At 50.9% G+C, this 24,022-nt stretch overlaps 1 protein-coding gene across 1 annotated transcript in view; it reads left to right on the top strand.

Annotated features, from left to right (window-relative positions):
* The window catches only part of LOC144157814 (uncharacterized), a 79,367-nt gene extending 55,897 nt beyond the window's left edge, over nucleotides 1–23,470 (top strand). The window contains exons 4-6 of the mRNA XM_077688557.1: nucleotides 242–371; nucleotides 16,592–16,666; nucleotides 22,958–23,470. Of these exons, the coding sequence (XP_077544683.1) occupies nucleotides 242–371; nucleotides 16,592–16,666; nucleotides 22,958–23,011 (259 nt within the window). The 3' untranslated portion in view covers nucleotides 23,012–23,470. The remainder of the gene's footprint in view (nucleotides 1–241; nucleotides 372–16,591; nucleotides 16,667–22,957) is intronic.
* Nucleotides 23,471–24,022: the final 552 nt, after the last annotated feature.

The following is a 24,022-nucleotide window of genomic DNA, read 5'->3' as shown; positions in this document are numbered from 1 at the left end:
TTATGCTGTGTTTTACGTCAAGAAAGTTTAATGATTTGGTTAAAATATTCCTGTTCAGCGGGTTCTTACCGAAGGTGCGAACTTTGTTATCGAGGCTACAAAGGCCGGGTGTTAACTTCTGGGTCGCAGTGGCTCAAATGGCAAAATGCTATTCAGATGTGTTGGGGAGGCGGAATGTCCTTAAGAGAGGCTGAAGCATTTGACAAAAAATAACCACGTCTTTGATGTATCCCACCCGCAGGTTTTACGAAAGGAGGAAGGTAAAGGCCGGCAAGCGTGCCCCGTTTTTTGTTCGGCGTCGGAATGATGCTGATGAAGACCCACCAAGTATATTGCTGCTTGCCGGCATATACGAGGAGTCAGCATCAGAGGTATTGAACGAATACATGCTTTTCTAGAAACTTGAGAAAATAATTGTGGTATTCGGAATGGAGAGAATAATCTCAATGAATAAACAAAAGCGAAGTAGAGTAATGAACGCGTAAAAGCACACGTCGGTTTTCCCCCATTATAAATGAAATAAAAAGGGAGAAAGCGCTGTTCAATACTGTGAATGATGCAGTGGTCCGACTTGAGAACCATGAGCTCTGCGCATCTGCAATCCTTCAAAGCAGCACGGTGCTTTTCGACTGTGAAACTACAACCTAAGAGCGATGTCAGGGTTGAGTCGGCAGCTGTCAACCGTTTACAGGAAATAAATTCCTGTTCCCTTGTGTAATGAAAGCAAAATAAATGAAAATGGGAACAAAAACCTGCACCAGCAAAGCTATCACAGGTTAAAGCCAATTAGAGAAATAAATGAACTGGGAGGTATGCTCCAATGTGAATTTCAAGTAAAGCCAATTTGGAAACAGCTATATTTCAGTCCATTTAACCATAAATAACTCATTATTTCGGTAATATTCAGCTATATTCGGCTGTCTAGTTCTCCTCGAGCCTCTTCCAAGCACTCATGGCCTAACGTGCGAGTACCGATTTCCCAGAAGTCGCCTAACTTTGCCCTCACTGTGACGCAAATATTTCAGCAAGCCAGTATTGAGGAGTAGCGACAAGTGGCCCAACGACACGCCAGCGGCGGAAGCGCTTTTTCTAAGACGCAAAAAAAGACGCGTTGTAATCTTGGGAAAAAGCTATCCTTTTGAGGGCTGAGGACTGTCACATCGGGAGCTGACACCCACCGCCCACTATGTTTCTTCTCGTTGAGGATCCACGGCATAGGTCCAAATCCAATGTAATTTTTTCTCTCTCGGTCCTGCGAACATAGCTGAGCTGACCTTGTATCTCCAGGAGTGGCATACCGGTTCTTCCCTGAAAAATCTCTTCAAGCCTGAACTTTGTTCGAAGGCACCACAATACTAACAAGCTGCATGCTGATTTCCAATGACTTTTTTCGCAATGTGGGTTTTTTGTTGCGGGGTGCCGCGTACAGCGTGCGTCAGGCTTGTCTAGGGCAAGCGCGCGCGCGGCTTCCGAGCATGCTGGCGACATCTGCCGATAGTGGCTGGGTTGGAGATAGCTTGCCATTTCACGTGCGTGGATCTTGGACAGGCTTGGGTCGGTAGTCTTACAGCATGGGCCCCTCAAACTTAGAGACACCACACCCCACAAGGGGCGCGTTTATTCTGCAGTGCCAATAGTAGGCGGTGACACGGGGTAAGCGCGTAATTTGACGCGATGCATTATCAGTGCAGCTGTTACTTAATCGCACAGAAGTTTCAAAGGAGACCGCTGCAGTGCGTTCTTGTTGCGTGCTTTTCGTTTGCTAAACGTTAGATTCAGAAGATTAGCGGAGGTCGTTTTGTAGTATTGAATAACCACCTGCTGGGTTATTGCACCGCGTCGAACGACGGGTCTATCTCGCCCGTCAACGCTCCCGGCTGTCACTGTGAAAGACATACGCCCAGCGCCCCTCGAGGGTGGTGGCGTCTGCTAATTCGAGCGGCACATGCGAAACGACGACCGACCTGACCCTGTCCGAGATCAGCGCACGCGCAATAGCAAGCTATCTCGAACCCAGCCGCTATCAGCAGATGTCGCCAGCACGCTCCGAAGCCGCGCGCTCGCTTGCCCTAGCAATAGACAAGCCTGACGCGCACTGTACATGTTTAACCTAGTAATGTCAGTCGTATCGCCTGTCACGCCTGTGTACGACAGCCGCCCTTTCCCGCTCGTCCGGATAGAGGGAACGTGGGTATTGCAGAGCGTGTCGTTGGTGGGAAGGCTTGTGCACCAACACAGTTAAACCAAGAGCTTTTATTCACGCAACCCCGATATACTGGTCTTGGGCAGGCCATCAACGTGACGGGTGCTACAGCCTAAAGTTTCGTGGGAAAATCGGACCACTAGTCTGGTTCTAAGGCCTTCTTCCACTTCGAAGCGATGCCGGTGCAGCTATGCCTAACGTGGGCCTCGGCCTCCCCGAACGCGGGCGGCGAACTCCGAGCGAAGCGGTGCGGCCTGAATGGCGAAGCAGGGACATCAAGGGAAGTAATGGCGCCAATCTAACATGGAGGTCGCCGTAGAAGGTTAGGATATTTCACCGGACCAATTTTTGGTGTGGCTCGACAGCCACAGGAAGAACCAGAAAGCGCTCAAAAAGGCTAAGCCTAACAAGAGAAAGAAGCAGAAAACAGGAGGGCGCCCGGGACGTTTCAGCCTACGTGAGAAGCTGAATCAAAGAAAGCAACCAAAAAAGCCACGGTAACCTGATTTGCCGAAGGAAGACAAAGATATTAGACCAAGGCATGGGCTAGATGTAGCCAGAACAACCCAAGTTCTCCTGAGGGACTGCATAATGGCCGCTGCAAGCATCGACCCAACAGAAGACGAAGACACGCTGCGCACCAATAATAACGAGAACATAATAGTCTGAAGACGAAGGAGCACAAACACAAGATTGTTGCTTATGCAATTCCTCCAGAGGATTGTACAAAAGGAGTCGTCCACTATATCCCAAGCGAACAAAGGGAAAAACCCCACCATTTTACAAGCACGGCGAATGGAGACAAACTCCGTGTTAATTGTCTTCGATGGAGGAAAAATTCCCTACTTTGTTTACTATAAACGTACCGAGTACAGGTGCTACCTACACGGAAAAAAGGCACGGGATTTGCAACTCGTGCGGAAGACTGGGACACGGCCGATGTCTGCCCAGCCCCAGAAAACAAGATTTGAATTGGCTGCGGAATGAAAAATACCCCGTTTCTCAAAATTCGCACTGTGCGGCGGCGATCGTCAAACAGGGGACAAGAAATGCAGCAGGCGCTACCAGACACCCTTCATACTCAAAAAGAAAAGTTTGCATAAGAGAACCTTGCAAAGGCAAGGTCGCGACAAGGACCAAAGAACGCCTGGAGAAGATGCCGTCGGAATCCTGAAACACGGAAAGACAGAGACGGCCATCTTCCCTGTACCCCTGCGGCAGTCAATGGCGCAAATCAGCACCAGGAGAGTGGTTGGACGAGCAGAGACTCCACTCCCTCCCATATGATTACCAGAGAAGCGAATCCAAGGCGAGGTCCAGGTCCACGTCCAAGTCCAAATAAAGGAACGGGACTAGCTCGACGTCGAGGGACGCCCGACAGGAGACGCACTCGACCAACACGGTGAGCTGGGCAAACGCCGTCTCCCAGGGGGCACACAGGCACACAAACTACACTCCACAGCCGTACAAACTAGCCAGAGATAGCCAAAACAAAAGATGCCACAAATAGTACTTGAAGAAAACAGACAACCTAAAGAAGAAATTGCCAAATTGAAGACAAAACACCCGCACAGTAACGAAGAAACGAAAATGGATGTAACTTAAAATGGCAAAGCAACAGCAGCCCAAATGGCATGTGTAATAAATCTTCCCTAGCAAAAAGGGCCATGCTGCATGAAGACGACATGGCAAACAGTCAGCCACAGTCACTGCACGACAATGAAGAATACTTGGTCGAGAAATTCAAACAATGCACCGAAGAGCTAGATCGCGAAATAAAAGCGCAAAGCTGTGATAGACTCGACGCGTCAATAGCTAAACACATTAACAATCTCCACATAAGGTTAAGTGCACTAGAAAACGCTAGAACCCAAGAAGGTAGGGGACGTCAAAAAGGCTTCGTAAAGACTACAAAACCGCACGCTTGACTGTCAATGATAGAATCGACGAGAAACGAGAAACAGAACTAGCACCATGGCTGGTAAAAGCAAGTACATAATCTGGCAATGAAACTGCGGGGGGTACAAAAACAAGAGAGGCAACATAGTAGCCGATTTCAGTATACGACTGACCAAAAGGGGCCGTACCTTATCGATGGATGCCCTAAGCCTTGGCCTCGCTCTCCTAAGTGACTCGTGGTTTCCGACAAGGATGGACAACAGCATCAGGAAAGACACAACAGCAGACTGAACGTTCACCATAAACTTGAGAAATTCGGCTGGGCCAACCTACACAAAAATCTCGGAAGCGATCACTACATAGTAAAAAGTACATTGGAAACGGGACCTCCTCAAAAACGAAAAGACAAAGAAATCTGCATAATGGAATGGGACAAGTTCACAGAGATTAGACACGGAAGAAAAGAGGCACAAGGAGAACACTGCGCTGAAATAAAGAATATCCATGAATGGAACTACAAGAGGACGCTCGTACAGCCACGAAAACAATACCACAAAAAGTCGACGTGCACCAAGCAGACGCCCGACTCCTACACCTTTGGCAAATAACAGTCTGCACAAAAGATTGGGCTCCCAAAAACACAACAGAACCCTCAAAAGAAAATAGCAACGATAAACAAGAAAATAGAGGAACACGAAATAAACTTTCGAATTAGTACTGGCACGACATGTGCAGCACAATGGACTCGCAGATGAGCTTAGCAAAAACCGGGAGCACCTCCAGGCGCCTAATTAATCAAGAAGACCGCAAAACAGCGCAAGGAGAAAACCTAGATTATTCAGCTGTGCGAAGGCACGGAAGAGGACCTAATCAGACATCCGAGAGAAATATTTTGGATGAACGCATCAACTAAGAGTCTCGACGAAAAATTCCAAGGAAGGCTGTAACCAACACTCGACAGACCAATTTCGGAGAGCGAGGTCAGGGCAGCCATCCAGGAACAAGCCGAAATCGCCGCGGGGAGCGGACGGCATCACGAATAAAATAAAAATGGACGACGCCTCCATAGAAGCACTAACCAAATTCTTCAGTCATGTTTAGAACGAGGGCCAACTCCAGGAAACATGGAAGGCCGCCAATATAGTAATGATTCCCAAACCTGGAGAAAAGTTTCATCTTAACAACCTCAGGCCAACCTTGCTCTCATCGTTCCTCGAAAAGCTCCTCGAGCACATAATCCACAACACACTGAACCAACACATGGAGTGCCTTTAGCCACACACGATGATTGACTTTAGAGCAAACCTCTCGACGCAGTAGTAGTCCTACAACTAAAGCAAGGAATCATAGACAGAGAAGGAATATCGATATTAGACATCAGAGACTTTTAAGACTCGACATCACCAAAGCATTTGACAAGGGCAGCCACGAAGCGATTCTAAATTCCATGGATGAACATGGACTTGTCGAAAAGACCTTCAACTATGTTGTCAATTTTCTCAAGAACAGAAGTGACAAGGTAAAGACTGGAGAAATCGAATCTAAGGAATTGTACGTGATTGACAGAGGAACACCGCAAGGCTCGGTGTTATCAGCTTTTTCAACATGCCGATGATAGGCCTACTTCAGAATACTAATAGAATTAAGTACCTAAAAACACCATATATACTGATGACCTCCTATTTTGGGTGGCAGGAGGCAGCGATGAAAACATGCAGAGTACATTACAAGAAGCAGGATTACATTACAAGAAACAAGGTTGTGGAGTTATCTTCGAGAGGCCTGGAATGCTACCCCGCGAAATCAGAACTACTGGTTAAGAAGTACCAATAACCGATTAAAGAAGCGCGAAGGGAACGTGATCACGCTCACTGTACAGAACAGACCCATTGGAAGGTGGACGCTATCAAAATATTAGGCCTCAGAATAAAAGAAAACGGTTCAAACACCGCGAAGCGGTCAACGCCCTGGAAAGAAACAAACCAGACCATCAGGCTTACATCCAGGGTGATAAATCAACACCACGGGCTCAAAGAAGGCAATATAACAAGACTGATACAAGCATACATATCACGGATTACGTACACGACTCCCTACCTCAAACTGAAAACAGAGTAAAATACCAAGGTAAACAACCTGATTAAAAGTGCGTACAAAAGAGCCATAGGAATACCGACCAGCACCTGAAATGAGAAGCTGGAGGCCCTTGTACTACATGACACGCTGGACGAGGTAATCGAAGCACAAGTAGCACAGCACGAAAGACTCGCAAGGAGCAAAACAGGGACTTAGAAAAACTAAACCAGAACACAGCAGGAGGGACCCAAACAAAAAATAGACACAAGGATTAGATAAACGTTAATCGTAGCCAGCATCCCAAGGAACATGCACCGAAATTACAACCGAAAAAGACGACAGGAGAAAGCGAAGGCTCCCCACAAGAAATATGGTAAACTAGAAGGTACTTTATACACAGATACGGCCATACAACAAGGACCTAAAAGAAAATCTGTGATATGCGCAGTCGTAGACAATACGGGATCTATTGTGACAGCCTGCACGGTTATGACCAAATACCCGCAGATCGGAGAGGAGGCGGCAATAACCCTCGCCATGGCTACCGGAAAGGCAAAGAGAATAATTAGCGATTCGAAGACAGCAATCCTAAACTTCTCACGAGGCTACATCTCGACAACAGCATACAGTATTGTTAGAGACATAAACCGAGACCCCGAAGCCAAACTCGCATTGATATGGGCTCCAGCGCACTCCGGAATGCCTGGCAATGAAGTCGCACATGAGGCTGCTCGAGATAGTCTACCGAGCCCACCAACCCCCGGCGGACACACTGCCACATGAAACAGCGAATGACACAGACGCACTCACAACGTATAGAGAAATCTTAAAGCGCTATAGTTGAACCAGAAAGAAGTACCCAGAGGCACACGACAATGTGAACAGATCCCAGGTCATCGCTTGGCGACAAATAGACAGTAACCTTCCCTAACCCACTTCTGTAAAGCTACTACTACCCCGGGACAGTCAGCGCTCTTTGCGAAACATGCGGCCAAAGGGCAGATCTGAAACCCGTAAAATGGGCATGCACAGAAAAGCAAAAAGACACACAAAGAATAGACATCTTTAGTCAGGAGAAATGATAGACGGCAGTGCCCATCTCCGAACTACTACTCCAGCAAGTACTATTTCAAGATGCTGAAGAAGGCGACTCCTGGCCGACGACTAAAAAACAGGGCAAGGCAATCTCACTCCTTCCCCGTCTGGCTTCTTGAAAAAATAAAGTAGTTTCTCTCTTTCCCTTTTTCTCTACCCCCCTCATTTCGGATGAACTAAACATGCATTTCCTCTTCATGGCCCCTTGAAAGGCAGCAGCATTGTCCGGATTTGTAATGCCATTAGCAAAAAAAGTACTACCGCGTGTGTCTCGTCTCCGGCTTTGATTCCTGCGGTTAATTCTGTAACCTTTAAATACCCGTCACTCCTCGAAAAAAAAAAAATGGTTGTTTCCTCTTTTATGGGAACCGGTAAAACACGAAAGTGAAATGTGCATTCACAGGGCCAGCAGAATGTTCATTGTGCATCGATATGAACTTGCACGTCGCTATTTCTATTTCGTCAGAATGGCACCGTTAGACGCCCCGGAGCGTTGCGTAAACCCGACTGAAATCACAGGCGTTCGCAAACCGTCGTTGCGAACGAAGAGAAACGGGTTATCAGCGAATCGTTTGTTGAACACACGGTCCGTTGCAGCGAAAGGAGCAAAGGAGCAGCGGACCGGGTCACGAGCGTGGCATACGCAAGTCGGCTTCGCCGCAGGAATGCTATATAATGCGCGTTTGTCGTCCCATTCACGCATCCGTTCGTAGCGCAGTCGGTAGAGCGCCGAGTTGTGGGATCGAAACCTCAGAGTTGTTGGATCGAAACCGGACGCCGCCTCGTCAATGGAACTTTTTCTTGCGACGTCACTTCTGTGACGGAATCACGTCACCAAAATCTTTGGGTAGCCGGGCATAAAACACTTTCGTGTTAAAAAAAAACCGGAAGGGCAGCTGAAGTCGCGAGGGGCCTGACGTCGGCAGTCTTCAACGGTAGACATGCGAGATTTGTGGTACGTACCACTAGCTGAATTCGGGCGCCTTGTTCAGTTCGGTCTGACTCAGCCGCGGAGGAGACAACAGATGGGCGTGAAGCGGGAAACCCGCAAGGAGAGAGAGAATCAACTTTACTGAGCTCGAAAATTCGATGGTGCGCGCAGTCACCAGACGGGGTGTTCCCTATTCACGGGACCCATATGTCTCCAGCAACTCCTGGCCCCTGGCCGTCAGTGCGAGCTGAGTTGGCAGGGCGGGGCTGGACAACAAGGTCTCCCATCGCTCGGTGGGTTGGGGATTGGGGGTGTTGGGGGGAAGGAGAGGTGGGGGGTTCTTGAGGTCTTTGCACTCGGCTATGATGTGTGCCTGAGAGCCTCTTTCCGTTTTGCAGAAAGGGCAGAGCATGTCGTGCTGCGCCGGGTACATTCGGTGTAACAGAACGGGATGCGCTAGTGATTCCGCCTGCGTGCGCCGCCGGATCGTTTGTTGTTGCTGGTTAACTGCGGGTGCGGTTCGGGAAGTTTGCACCTCGCGTTTCTGTACATCCGAGTAATGTCTTTAAAGCTAGTCACGGGATACAGTAGCTCAGCCGGCTCGTCCTCGGCCCGGATGGACAGTTCTCGGGCGTGGTGGTCAGCGAAGGCGTTGCCTTCCATTTTCGAGTGAGCCGGTACCCACACGAGCTCGATAGCTCGTCCCGGAGGCTTGTGTTTGGAGAGAATGGCTCGCGCCGTGGTATAGATCATTCCCCTTTGGAGGCTTCCGTAGGCTGACTTCGAATCTGTGACCACGGTGTCCACGCTCGGTTGCACGAGTGCGAGCGCCACGGCTGCTTCTTCCGCAACGGCTGGGTCTGTCGTCCTCAGCGACGCGCTGACGATCAGCTTGTCGATGGACGTGGCTACCGCTTTTACTCGGTCGTCGTGTTTTCTGAGCGAGGCATCCGCGTAGAGTACCCTAGGTTTCTCCTCCAGCTGTCGAGCCAGGGCCTTGGCTAGCGCGGTCCGCCTCCCTTCGTTCTTCCCCGGTTGCATGTTCCTGGGGAGTGGCTTGGTTTGAATGGCCTCTTTCCACTGCTCGGAAAGCGCTGCCTTGGTTGGCAGTGGTTCTATCTGCCTGCCTATTTTCCGCAGGACGACCCAGCCGTGCTCCGTTTGGCTTAGCCGTACCTTTTGGTTGGACAGGTGAGCCTCGATCAGCTCCTCCACCGTGTTGTGGGCCCCCATGTCCAGCAGTTTCTGCGTGGACGAGTAGATCGGCAGGCCCATTGCCTGCTTGGTTGCTTTACGCAGCATCGTGTTCAGGGTGTCTCTGCTTGCCTTCGTTAGCTGGAGGTACGGGTTAGAGTAGGTCACCCTCGACACGACGAATGCCCGCACTAGGCGTATTGCGTCGTCTTCCTTCAGGCCTCTGTTACGGTTAGAGATCCTTCGGATCATGCTAATATCTGTTCCGAGGTGTTCTTGATCTTCGTGACGGCCGCGGACGCTCGTCCGTCGCTTTGCAGCGCCAGACCCAGGATTCTCATCTGTTGGGTTGGTTTAATGGCTATGCCGTCAATGGTGATGGTCACGTTCGGCGGCAGTTCCTTCTTGGGTGGTCCCGGCTGAACCATGAGCAGCTCCGATTTCTGGGGAGCGCAGCTCAGCCCGCAGGTATGTGCATATTGGTGTACGGTAGTTGCCGCCCTCTGCAAGGCTTCCTCCGCCCAGGCATCGGACCCGGCTCGGTTCGTCCACGCCGTAATATCATCGGCGTACAGCGCGTGGTCCACGCCTTCGATTTGTTTGAGTAGACTGGGCAGGGGCAGGAGGGCCAAATTAAAGAGCAGGGGCGACAAGACTGACCCCTGAGGGGTGCCTCTCTCGCCGAGCTCGACGGGTTCCGACTTCTCTTCCCCAATCCTGATGGTGGCGGTTCTTCTCCTTAAGAAGACCTTGATGTAACTGAAGGTCTTCCAACCGCATCCCGTTTTGTTCAGGTTTTGGAGCACGCTCGCGTGAGACACGTTGTCGAAGGCCCCTTTTAGGTCTAGGGCGAGTATCTCCGCGCCGCGTTTCCCGTCGCCTTCTTGACGACGAGTTCTTGCAGTTGGATCAGGACGTCCTGGGTGCCCAGGTGTTGTCTGAACCCATACATGGTCACGGGTATTTGGTTTGTTTCTTCCAAGTGTTTTTGAAGTCTGCGAAGGACCATTCGTTCCATCACCTTCCCCACGCACGACATAAGGGAGATGGGCCGCATGTTGTCAATCGTCAGCGCTTTGCCGGGTTTCGGGATGAATTGAACCTCGGCGTCCTTCCATTCGTTCGGCAGCCGCGAGCTCTGCCACGTTTCGTTGATGAGCCCCAGGAGGCCGCGGGCCGCCGCTTCGCTCATGTTTCCAAGCAACTTGTACGTGATCGCGTCTCTGCCGGGGGCGCTCTTTCTGTTGCTGTCATCAATGGCCGACCAGAGTTCCATAATGGTGAACGGTCTGTCCAGCTCTTCGTTTTCGGGGCCTCCGTACCTCTCGGGCGTCGGGTACTGGCCTCGCTCGGTCTTGAGGTATTTTGCCTTCAGGTCTTCCAGTAGCCTGCGGCCGTCCCCCTTGTACGTGTTGAGGACCTTGGTGAGGTTGCGGTTGGTTGCGGTCTTGCTGCTCAGCGGGTCGATTAGGTGCCTGAGTAAGCACCACGTCTTCCGTGCCGATAGCTTACCCTGAAAGCCATCGCAAGTGCTCATCCAGTTCTCTCGGCATAGCCTGGCCGCGTACTCGGCGATCTGTTTGTTAAGGACCGCGATACGTTTGACCAGCTTCTTGTGGTGACGTTGGCGCTTCCACCTTGCTTTAGCGAGTGCCGGGCAGCCCACATGTGAGCCAGCCTGGCGTCTAGGAAAGGTGTCTGCGCCGTCGTCGTTAATTCTTGCGTGAACTCCTCCAGGGCCTTTTTCTGATCCCGCGCCCATTCGGCATGCGTTTGCTTTCTGTCAGCTTCCTCATCGTTCTCCGAAGCCTCTTCCATTTCGTGCGTGTATTTCCGCATCTTGTCCCAGTCCGTTACGCGGGCCGTCCCCAGCATAGCGCGGTATTGGGGTCCCTTGATGGTAAGGCCGATTACGCTGGGGTCGGAACCCAGGTCCTCGTCTTTGTTTCTCCAGGCCACGTTCAGTGCCCCCAATATCCACGACAGATCCGGATTTGTGTCCCTATTGGCACTGTTGCCCCTTCTGGTGGCCACGTCCGGCTTGTTTAACAGGGCCATCTCATCGTCCTCCATGGTTTTGGCTAGAGCTGTGCCCCTCTTCGATTGGTACGTGTAGTCCCACGTTGTGTGGGGGGCGTTGAAGTGGCCGAGGATCAGGAGCGGCCTGCTCCCCACCAACCTTTTCGCCTGGCTCACTACTCGATCAAAGTCGTACTGCCTCTGTGACGGGCAGCAGTACGCGCTCATGACGTATAGATTTCCCGTGTTGCCAATTGTTCTTTTGTGAATCTCGACGAGCGTGTGCTCGCATCCGCCCTGCGCCGTAACGTGTTAAGTAGCCGCCACGTTGCTGCGGAAGAGCACTGCTGTCCCTTCCTCCGTCGGGTCCGAGTCCGTCACGTATCCCGGGAGTCTGGGCTTCTGTAGTGCCATTACATCGGGCTCGTGTTCGAGCCTGTCAGTGTGGAGTAACAGTTCCGCCTCCTTGTTGCGGATCCCCCGGCAGTTCCATTGATAAATTACTGTAACATCCCCCCGTTGGTCTTCTTTTTCTTATTTGGTCCCTGCTTCATCTTCCTCGAATGTTTCTATGCGGCCGCGCCTGTACGCTATCGATGCCTTGATTTTTTCCACCGATTCTTTCTTCAGGGACGCGAAGCGGTTCCTTGCAGTAAGGGTTGCTACTTTGGTCGCTAGCCGTTCGTGTTTGATCGTCAGCGTCCGCACTTGGCCTTCGAGGGCCTCGAATATGGCGTCTATCGCGCTCAGTTTCTCGTTGATTTGGGTGCTGGCCGTTAGGATCGCTGTAAGCTCTCCTCCCTTTGGAATCTGTGCCGCCGCTGTCGCCGTCTCGCGGTTGACGGTGCTTTCTTCGGAGTCCATTGCTTCTTGGTTGCTCGGCGCCTGTTGCGCCCGCCGTGCCGCCCCCGCACCCCCCCCCCCCTAAGCGGGGCAACGGGGGGTCCCTCCTTGCGCATTCCTCCGGCATTCTCCACCGTGTTCTTATCGGCTTGGGGTGTCGCGTTTACTGAGCTACCGCTAGCTAGCGCATCGATTTTGCTCATTAAGGCCCTAATTTGGGCGTTCTGCTCTTGTATCTGCGCGTTCTGTCGATCTATGATTTTCTTGAGCTCTTTTACTTCGTTGCTATCCCGTTGCGGGCTAGCTCTTAGGTTAAGGGGTCGGGAGGGGGTGAGGGGCGGGAATTCGGTTTCGCTAACCCGAGCGACAGAAGATCTGCTGGTCCTGCCCACCTTTTTCTCGGTAGTGGTCTCTCGTCGTCCGGTAGACTCGGCCCGGAGTCTCGATCCGGCCCGGGTTCTCGAACCGGCCCTGGATCTTGAACGGGACTTGGTCCGGGACCTGGATCTTCCGCTGGAACCTCGACAGGCCTCGAACCTCGGCCGCCGCCCCCGGATCGTGACTTCGGTCGAGAGTGGCTCTGGCGGCCGCCGCAGTTGCTGCTGCGGACCGGCGTCTGGGACCGGCCCCGTGGCGAAAAGGCGCTACGTTGGAGTCGCCCTGTAGGACCACTTTTGCCTTGCTTTCGGTCCTCGTTGTCTTCTTCTGCCCGCCGCCGTTCCCAGCGCCGTCGACGGATGACGTAAGGCGTTTTGAATGTTGCCTTGCAGGCCTTGTCGGCGGTCAGATGTTTCCCCTTTCACAGGCCACACTTGGGTACGCACTTGTGGTCGTCTCCGGGGTTGGCGATGCCGCAGCCACGGCAAATCTTGTCGTGAGGGTTCGGGCACACGTCCATCCTGTGCCCCACTCGGCCGCATGCGTAGCACACGTCAATCTGCTTCCTGTGGAGGGTGCACTCGATTAGCAGGTTCCCATACCGGACGTAGTTGGGCACTTTGTGTCCCTCGAAGGGGATCACCACCGAGCTGGTCTGGCCGATGCAGTTCGCCTGCAACGCTGTGGGATTGTGATTGTGCACGACAAAATCTTGTATTTCTTGGGCGGTGTCCTCCAGTGGGATGCCCCGTATTACACCTTTCATGGTTCCGTGAGGGGCCGACTCGTACGCGCTGACTTCGTGGGACGTTCCCCGAATGTCGATTCGCTCCACCATGGCGTATCTGTCGGCGTGCCCCCTCTTCGAGGTACTCACGACTATGATGTTCTGTTGGTGGTTTAGACATACCACATCTTCTCTAGCAGCAATTGAGGCGACTTGCGCCGCCGCCGTTACAGCTCGGCGTATTTCCACGCGGGCCACCTCGCTTACGCGGAGCCCGCCTCGTGGCCGCATGACGATCTTCATATATCTGCGCGCGGCAGTTCTGGCATGCGCGCGCCCTTCAGCAGCTTGCCCTTGTTTATTCGTTTCTTCGTCCTCTGCTGACGTAGATGGTTGCCGGTGGCGCCACCGAGGTCGTTGCCCCGACTGTTGATGTCAGTCGTGGCCTTGGCGCCATCTTGGCTTTCTTGAAGTACGGGCGTTAGGCTTAGCAATCCTACGCCCCCTTGCTTCTTTTTCGCCAGCGGTTTCCCACCCCTGCGCTCCAGTGAACTGATCCGGCGAAATTTTTACGCCGTCCACTTCTACTCGCATTGCGGTAGACATCTTGGGTCGTTGCGCGCTTGCGTAGGAACCGACGAATCGATGTTCGGGTTTCGGTGTCGCCGGGGCTCGGGCTAGACCTGCCGCTTCCCTCGGCCGGGGCCCAAGTTGCCGCTAGGCCTAGCGGCTCGCGGGCGCAAAAAAGTCCTCAAATGTCCGGAAAAATGGTCCCCTATCTCGGAAGGGGTTCCCGCTGCTCCATGCAACTTCACACATTCGGTCGATGCACTTTCATAAAGCTGCGGGTCAATTAACCGGTGCAATTAGTGAAAAAATGATGGAGCGCATGCGAAGCTTTCCCAAAGTGGAACGCGTCAGCACGGGCCTCCCCTCAGGAACCCGCAAGCTCTGTATTCTTCGCGTGTTCGACGGCGAACAGCAAGCAGAGCGTTCCGCACTGCCAGCATATCAGGGACGGACAGACTAAGCTAGCACACAGGGGGTGACCTCTATAACTGCAGGACTAGTAAATCTCCGTCTTTTTTCGCCTATTGTCGCCTATTGGTAGCTTCTTTTCCCCCATGGCACGTCCTCACACACAGGGCTACATTCTTTAGCATGGGGCCATAACCACACGTCTGCGGTTGTTACTGTAGGTGTGTTTAAAATTGCGTGCGCTTGGGGGTATTTTCGTTTTAACGAATTATGGGATGCTTTTCGGCGAGCTGATAACTCGTAGCCGTGTTTTGAAAAATGCAACTTGGTTTGTAACTTACTTTCTTAATATATAATTGCCCTACATGTAGTTCGCTGCTGTGCAACTGAACTACCACAGTAGAAAGACACACCTAGAAAGGCAGTAGTGCGCTTGGAGGCTGCTACTGCTGAAAACCTTGGTCAATTAGATCATTTTTTGTAACGAAGCGTTCAGTTTTGATTTTCAGATTACAGCCCATCTTTTCGCTGCCAAATAAGTAGTGCGAAAGATCGAACTACGGGCTTACCAGGCCTGATAATGGGGAAGAAACAAAGAATGCCTGCAGAATTAGAGCAACCGATCGAGGTGACTCAAACAGGGCGATGACTTTCTCTCCGCCGCTCTTGACAGCTTATTCGCAGCTCCATTGCCAGGGGCCTGTCCCCTTGTGTGCATCCGCCGAGTAGTGGGTTACTTTAAAATGTCCCATCTTCCAGAGGAAAACGTGGGAATACGTACGTGGTCTTACGTGCGCTGTTTGGTCGGGAATTGTTCCAAGCGTATGCAGAACGATGAGAATTTTAGAGAATGTTTACAAACTATCCGCGCCCTGGCGCAATGGCAAGCCGGTAGTCCGCTTAACCAGCACGACTGAACGCGCTTCAGTTGACAGCTCTAACCATAAAAATGCGTTGACAGAACCACCATTTGTTCGGTGCCTCTTCACCCCGATTCAATCTTATTTTTCCCAAGCAGCATTGATTAACGATACGCCTGGATGTGAGACTTCGAAAGGTGAGGCATGAGTACGTATGCGGTACGGCTAAAAAATGCTAATGGCTATGGTCAGGGGTAGGGCGTGCTATACCTCTGACGTCAACTTGGTGTGACGAGGCAACGGGATAGAAAATTAAAAAATTTCCCCGCATTTCCCCGAGGGGAAGAATGTGAAAGTGCGAATGCATGAGTTGAATTTGCGCGGTTCGGTAATGTTCGCGAAAGAGAGATCACACACACACACACAACTACAAAGAAAGAAAGATGCATTTATTCACAGACACCTATTTGTGTTTTCGTACTTGATTGCTAGAGCGGATCTCAGCTTTGAAATTTCGTGTCAGTACTCCTTTAAGCGGGTGCATTAGCCCTTCTCACGCCCGATTCCTGGCCAATCCCCCACGTGGGTATGTGCCATGCACACACACCTATTTGTGTTGTCGTTGTACTTGATTGCTAGAGCGGATCTCAGCTTTGAAATTTCGTCTCAGTACTCCTTTAAGCGGGTGCATTAGCCCTTCTCACGCCCGATTCCTGGCCAATCCCCCACGTGGGTATGTGCCATGTCAGCGGCCAGGCAGCGCGCGCCCATCTCCCCCCGTTGCCATGGAAGACGAGGAGATTCCTGGCCAATCCCCCACGTGGGTATGTGCCATGTCCGCGGCCAGGCAGCGCGCGCCCATCTCCCCCCGTTGCCAAGGAAGACGAGGAGCGCACGCACCCGCAGCTGTTGCTATGTGGACGGACGGCGGTCACCGGAATTCAGGGTCGCTTATAAAGTGCATTCGCACTTAAAAGTACCGTCAAGCTTAGTAGAGAATGTCCCCGACATTCGCGTGGGAAATCAGATGCGGAGGCCACTGCACAGCGCGATACGCTGTGCAGAGCATGACGGGCTAACGGGCTAACGGCTCATGCGGTGCACACGTCCCTGCTGTCTATCCGAGATGATTTTTTACATCCTAAAGGCGTGATGTGGCAAGCGTCTCATCATTTAGGCAAACATTTCCCTTTTAGCGGGAAGTTTTTCAAATTTTTTGTGTATACGGAGCACCCCGAGTTGTTGCATTCCTTTTCACCCAACGTGACGATTTCACAGCGCTCTAGATGGGGATCTTGAAATTATGCCAAGTTGCTAATCTAGTGAACGACACGTGTGCAACGCTGCCGATCACCTTAACCAACTCTTGTTTGGTGTTTGGTTTGCAGCCGCAGGAGACCACTTTCGCGGTGTTTACGAAGGAGCCACCGCCGCACCTGACATCAGTCCTCTGTCGCGTGCCAGTAAGTAATAATCGGACGAAAATGGGTAGAATGAAGTGAGAAAGAAGTGCTATGGCGTATATACCATCAAAATCAATCTTCCAGTCAAGCGGCTGTGGCGAACCACTCCTGGTCGCACTCGTCTCACAAACAAGTTAGTGATCGCTTTCAGTCCGAACACTTAATAAAACAGCTTGGACGTATGCGAAGAAGAGACGACGAACACTATGCATGGATTGTCAAAAGTCGGCGGACAGTTATTGCTGCGGAAGTTTTATACCACATATTGCTAGCAGCTTTACTGACCTGAAAATTTCTGAAGAGCTTGTGATTCGTCTGTGGGAGAACGACATGTAGGGAGGAAACTGGAAAACTGAAAAAGTGAAGGAACTAATTGCGATACGTACGAACCTAAAAGTGTCAAGTACGGCAGATCAGATCGAACTAGCCGAGCTGTCCAGTCTGATTAACAGAAGTAAAACAAACGACATTCATGCGTACATGGGAGTCACCGAGGAAACGCTGCAAATAGAGGGAAACTTTAAAGGGGCCCTGAAAGGCGTTTTGAGCACACTAAATGAAGTAGCCCAATCGTTAGATTGGGTCGTCAAGGTCATCTGGGTCAAGTATTACTCTTTTACGCGCAGCGGAAAGCTCACACTTTTGTTGCAAAGTTTGTCGCTTTTTTCTCACCCTTTCCTTCATGTTTTTGGACGCCGCCATCTTCACTTGTCTACATCATCGATTCCCAGATGTTCGTCATGAGCTAGACATCCTGCTATTGGGCGGCTTTTTCACGCACTTCCGGCAAAGAGATGAGTCGTCTGCTCAGCGTCGGCTCGCCGGCTGATCTGCCAGCGGAGTGTCGGAGTGCTTGGACATTTTACGACAAACGAAACAAGTGTAAACAAACGCTTAACCGTTCGTATTGAATGCAACACGGCCATAACACGACATGGATATTCTCTTACCTGAGTACGTTTCATAAAAAAAGCGTTGAAGCCCCGTGGCACTTCTTTCGTTCAATCGCAGAGAACGCCCTGGGCCGAATGCCCGGGTTTGACGGATACATTTTATTCCACTTCAAAACAATCCAGAGATGCGTTTCGAACGAACACAACGTCACAACATGCGTTGCAAGTCTGAACCGCGATTGACAGACGATGGGTTGCCTCCTCCTGCCCGTCGTAAATTCGGCACTCACCTCGCGCGCGGTTGCGGGGACGAACAGCAAGTCACTTAACTCTGGCGCGCAAGCCGAGATTGCTTTTAGCCACGCACACTGCACATACCCCATGCGAGGTTGAGTCGTACGTCACTCGAGAAAGATAATCCAGACCATGGGAAGCACTATCCACCCGCAGAAGCACAACGTCGCATTTCATCGCGAAACAAAGGCGTCCACAACACACACACACCATCGCCTCCTGTAATGCCAAACGCATCTCGCACTTCCAAATGAGAGTGAGTAGTATGCCTGCAGTGCATGCCGCGAGGTGGGGCCCCAAGCTGAACCGGGATCACGCAACCGTAACTGACTTCTGGGGCGGTTTGTGCCTTGTTACCAAGGTAACCGATGTTTGAGATTGTCAAAGAAATGGCGCTCGCTCCAGCGCTAGAAAGCTCAGAGGCGAGCCGGAGCATGTTTTGCCAACGTTGCCGCTCTCCACCACGCGTCGCCCCAAGCTGAACTGGTCACATGATTGAAGCGTTTTGTGCACGGGTTCTGTATCGGTTTAAAATGTCTTTTTCACACGCCGCCGGCAGGAATTACCACCACCGCAAAATAAGACCCGGCACCAGCGGGGACACATCTGATACGGCGCTTTTTGGATAAACAGTGCGCGGTGCATGAGGGGCATGAGGGACCGAGCGCACGGTCCTCCCCGAGCGGCTGCGAGTTCGCCGCCGATTAAAAGTGACGTGCTGCCCTGCAGCAACGCACACCGCGAAAGGGCAAGGCCAGGCCGCCGCACAAACGAACGCGGCCAGATTTTTCGTGTCCCGTAGCAGACGGCAGTATGAGCAGCGCGATAGCGGAAGTACGTCACCGCCGAGGAGCCAGCATCACGGGAGGTAAGGCTTGCGCGCCGTCAACAGCGGAGAGTAAGTTGAAAGGAGGAGGAAACGCGGCGCGACGATAATGCGCGGTTTTTGATTTACGATTTCTCAGCTAATAGTCATCGCTTCAACAAAATTCTTGCGGGAGGAGATTGCTAATACATTGTCTTATTTAGTTACATGTACATCCATGCATCGGCGGAAGGTATTTCAGGACCCCTTTAAAGCAACTGAGAGAAAGCTAGGCATTGGCAAAGACAGGATGTACGCACTAAGAGGCGAGCAGGGTAACATAATGGACTTGGACGACATAATAAAGGCAGCAGAACAATTTTACACCAGGCTGTGTTTTCTTATTTCTTAGTCAATGATTGATTGATTGTAGGGTTTAACGCGCCGACGCAACGCAGGCGATGAGGCGCGCCGTAGTGGAGGGCTCCGGATTAATTTTGACCACCTGGGGATCTTTAACGTGCGCCGAAATCTCGTACACACGGGCGTTTTTGCTTTTCGCCTCCATCTGAAAAGCGGCCACCGCGGCCGGGAATCGAACCCGCAACCTCGTGCATTTCTTAGTCAATGACCGTGTGGTATACAACAAGAGTTTCGTGCGAACGATCGTTCGCGGCTGGCCACAATAGCAGCGCCGTTTGAAGTTGAAGGCATACGCGCACTTGCACGTCGGAGACGAAACGCCAAGCGGCCTCAACACGGTGCTCTAATAAAATGCAGAGCAGAAGTGTGTCGTGAGCGCACCTCTCACTCCCGCAAATCGAGGCGGCAGAACTGATGCAGAACGCCCGTGTTCGCCGTCGTAACGCACTACGCGCAAATTAGGCGGCCGCACACACTCAGCGTCCCGGTCACACGCTGCACATCACCGTGAGTGCTCTCCAGAAGTTCTTCGAGAGCGCTCTTATCACAATCGCAAGCCAAACACCTATGCACCACTGCAACGGCAGGCAAAAATCACGGTTAGAAGAGCGCAGTGAGATACCCGTTTTTAAAACTATGACATCACATCCGGCAAAAAGAAAGTCGCTTTGTTTTTTGATGTCTAGTTGGTACATGCGCAGTAAGGCTCGTCCACCGTTCCTGAACGTCAGGTCCCGGTTAGCGGAGAGGACCCCACTCCGATATCGCCGCTAGCGCCTTTGCGCGCCACGCATGCGCAATGACGCTACTGCTAGCTATCGGAGCAGAGCGGACCGTCAGAAACGGCCAGCTAAAACTCTCTATTGTTTGTATAGCGTGGTTACCGTATTCAATCATTCATGGCGTAAAGATACCACGCTTTCAGTGCGTCTTGCTAGCTAGCTTTCGCCTTCAAGCATAAAAGGCAGGTTCAAGCATTCAATTGCCGACACTCTACGGCTCCACAATCACATTCTACCCCTGTTGTGCTTGGTTAGTTCGAACTTCGCTTAATTTCAACTGAGGTGGCGTCCGCTTGGAGTTCGAATTAACGAGCTTGTAGTGTACAACGAATGACAGGGCATGCAGTGCCGGCCACAACGGGTAAAAGATAAAAGAATCTCCGGTAGCATACGGTCGTGTTTCAAATTAATGCTTCGAATTATAGCTAACGTGTTAAACAGACCGTTAATTTTCACTTTCAAAGCAAAGCTTTCTATCTTCACCAGCCAACGGTTTTTTTGTGGCGTGCTCGACAACAAACTCTTTACGCGTCGGAGGAAGCTTTCACTCACGTATCACACTAGAGATGGCGCCGCGAATTTACCCAGCGTTCCCCGCGCGGAAGTGCCTTCTCACCGGTGACGGCGTCGGCGGTACGACTTTGTCGTCTGCTTCAGCGGAAGTTGTTTTGGGCCTGTTTTGGTGCAGCTTCGCGTCCATTGCGCGGTGCCTTCGAACGGCTTGATTACAGCACCTTCAGGGTAACCCGCACGCGACGAAATGAAGTGGTCGTACGGCAAACATACGTCAAGGATTGTTTTGCAGGGCGGGGAAAAAATGAACAAACCCCATACAGGCATCTGTCCGCTAGAGAAGCGCTGCCTTTAGCGCACTGCTTGCACGAATAGGACTCCGTTTTCTAAATTGGTGATTACCGATTCGGTTATGTCTTAAGAGGTATTACAAAAGGTGAAAGGAGCAACTGGTTCCGATAAATAGCGAATAAGTTCCCTCAGCTTTCCCGCAATTCTCAAAGTTACTAACTAGTTTAAATCGGTATAATTCGGAATCACTAAGCTCACACGCGAATTGTTTCGGTGTGCGCGCTTGTGTCGCGTGGTTGTGTAGCCCGAAGCCAGCACATCAGGATGGCTAGGTTGCGCTGTCTCACTCTTTGAAAGTCACTCCTTCCCGTTTTCTTACTGGCGACGCATGGCCGGGCTTCAGCGGCGGCGTCCGCCGCTCTAGCCCGGCCATGGCCGACGCTGCTTTGTGCGTTCGGGACGCCGCCCCAGCAAATTCGAGGTAACGCCTTGCACTGTCTCTGGTTTCAGTCTTTGAAGAGCCACGTGTGCGAATTAAAGGGATGTCGCATGGGCAATTGTTGTGGGTGTCGTTTAAAGCTTTGCTTTCCAACCACCTTCACACCTTGGATGGGAGCCAAATTTTTTTAACCCCTATTGTGGTTAGTGAGACAATTGAAACTCACATATGTTTTGCAGGGTGCTGAGATTGGGTAGAATGAGTGATATTGTGTTTATGCATGTGACAAAAAAATAAACGCAAACATTGAAGCCTTATGCAAAATTGGCTTGTCTTTTCTAAGACAGAATCATGACTTTCAGCCCTCAGTTGTTTGATTCTTGTAACGAGCCACCGGCGAAGGCAAACTATTCTTCGATGCAGACTATTAATCCAGGAAAGCATGGACATTGAAGGTTACGAAAGTGTCTTCTCGATGTTGAGGGAAACGCCTTATAAGGCTCATCTAACGAGAACGACCGCCATCAATACAAATGAGCCCAAATGTCCGCTGCTGGCGCAAGGGGGTAGAAAAGAAAGTCCCCTTGAATGCTAGTAACACGCGAAAACGGAGAGTTCTAATACGGGAAGAGCGCGCACCGTGAACGGGAAGCAGCAGTGACGGAAGAGGGCACCGTTCTGTAACGTTCAAATCCCCGTCACTTCTTGAAAATAAATAAATAAAAAACTGTGGTTGATTCCTTTGTCATAGGAATCGGTAAAACGCGAAAGTGAAATGTGCAGCAAAATCTGCAGCTGATGAGCATGATTTGCGGGTCGGCGGCTGTCCTGTGGGTGTGCTTGGCGAGCGACGTCCTGCTAGCGGGGCGCTTCGGCAAAGGTGTACTGGCGTGTATTCCGTGACGGATATGACGTCAGTGAAATATTGTTGTATCCCGGCATAAAACACTTTCGTGTTAAAATATAAAACCCGAAAACAAACAACCCGAAGTATAACGTACTTTAGTACTAAAGGTTGTTAGGAAGGTCATTGTTAGGAGAATAGGGGAAAGACCAATTTTTGTACGGGTTGTCTGCTCTCTAAAATGTACGCATGAATGGTGACGACAAAACCCCTGGGATATGGCCCAGAATGAAAAGACACACATCGGCCCAGCGAGGCGTTGAATTTCATCCGGTGCCTTAAGTGATGCAACTGTACTTTGATTATCCGTACATTTACTCTTGAGAAGGAATGCCGAAAGCACTCGCAGTCTTTTTCTGAACGCGCGGAAAAGCCAAATTTATGGTACTCCTGTTTCACGACCGATATTGTTCGGCGGAACATCGCGGAGTAATAAAATTCACTAAGTTATCAGGACACTAAACAAATTTCTATGCCTCCTTCCTTCGATGATAATTCCTAGCGCAGTCCTGATTCCATCTTTCGTGCTTGAAGTAACAAATATTTTGAGTTTCTTCATGAGGTTTTTAATAAGGTTGTTACCTCCAAACCGATTCTTTCCACCTTATCATTGGGTAGAGGTGAGAGGGACGAACATAGTTTAAAGTGCGGACTGTACGACTTGGTGCGCTCGGTGAGACTGCTATCTCGAAAACGATGTATGCGCGGTCGCTACATGTGGCGCATTTTAAAGTATCCCACCAAAAAAATAATCCGCCCTTTGCAAATTAAATGAAACACTGAAAGCGTTTGACTCCCAAAGTATGTCGCAGTGCCGGAGTTGAAGCAAACCGTTATTTTCATCTGTCGAATCCAATAAACGGCAGAAGCTCATCATACCTGTTGTGAAACCCCAAATAACGTGATGATAATTAACGTCTCCTGCACATTTTACCCTTTGCTTACAGGACGAAAGGGCAAGATCAAGAGGACCGGTCGTAAGCACCCCGTTAGGGAAATAAGCGTCAACTAACGCGAAGGGTCGACACCCAGGGAGAGTGATCAATGACGATGAGTTTGCAATCTGACGAGGGGCAATAAAAGTACAATCTGGCTTGAGGCAAACGCTGTTGGGAAGGGTTATTGTAGAACATCATATGGGCAATGACTACTCACAAGACATTTAAGATCACTGTGAGCCGCAATTACCGAACGACAATTCCACGGAGAAATTGGGATAGACATTAATGGGAGTCGATGGCAGCCACAGCTGCTTCAGAAATGCTTCTAAGTTTAACCGCGAATTGGCCTTTTTTTGTTGTTGGAACGAAATTATGAAGGGGAAACAGGTGGTTGCGAGCTTGGTGATCTTTTATTATTCGCTCTCTCCTGTTTGTTTTTAGACTTCTTATCAATCTCCTTTTCCGTTTTTTAACTCTTACCAATTATGCCTCAAGGAGGCTGTATAATCGGTTCCACACGGGCGGTATCACAATGGGGAAGGCTAGGGGGGGGGGGGGTGCGGCGGGCGTTTGATGGGGTTCTCTTTGCAGACTTTGCAGACTTACCAGTGCAGGTGCAAGGACGAGAGCGAGGCTTAGAACAAGGAATCGTCTACTCCGCCTCAGCAGCACTGAACCAGCCAAAAGAGCAAGAGCAAGATGCCGTCTTCAGAACCGCCTGTATTCGGAGAGAAACCTGAAGAATTCCGTCCCCTAAAGTATACTGGTCAGGAGATGACGAGACCAGACCTGTCACCGTGGGGGTGTTTTTTAGCCCAGCCAGGAGAGGGAGGCAAGGTTTTTCACCCCCACGGGACAGGCTATTCTCCCCACTTGACGTAAAAACTGCAACACCATCAATTACAATTCATTCGATTGGTCATTTCAATTCGATTTCGATTCGGATCATTTCGATTCCGATTGGTTGTTTGAATAAACGTCATAATTGGTCCCGGCTCCTCCGTGAGTCTGGTGACTTAATATTTATAATTTCTCTCTCTCTCTCTCTCTCTCTCTCTCTCTCTCTCTCTC

Source organism: Haemaphysalis longicornis, unplaced genomic scaffold, assembly GCF_048455015.1.
Source record: "Haemaphysalis longicornis isolate Haplotype H1 unplaced genomic scaffold, Haemaphysalis longicornis Haplotype H1 scaffold_10, whole genome shotgun sequence".
In the NCBI taxonomy this organism is placed as follows: domain Eukaryota; kingdom Metazoa; phylum Arthropoda; class Arachnida; order Ixodida; family Ixodidae; genus Haemaphysalis; species Haemaphysalis longicornis.
Note: the sequence above shows the minus strand (reverse complement) of the source record. Positions and strands in the feature narration are given on the sequence as shown.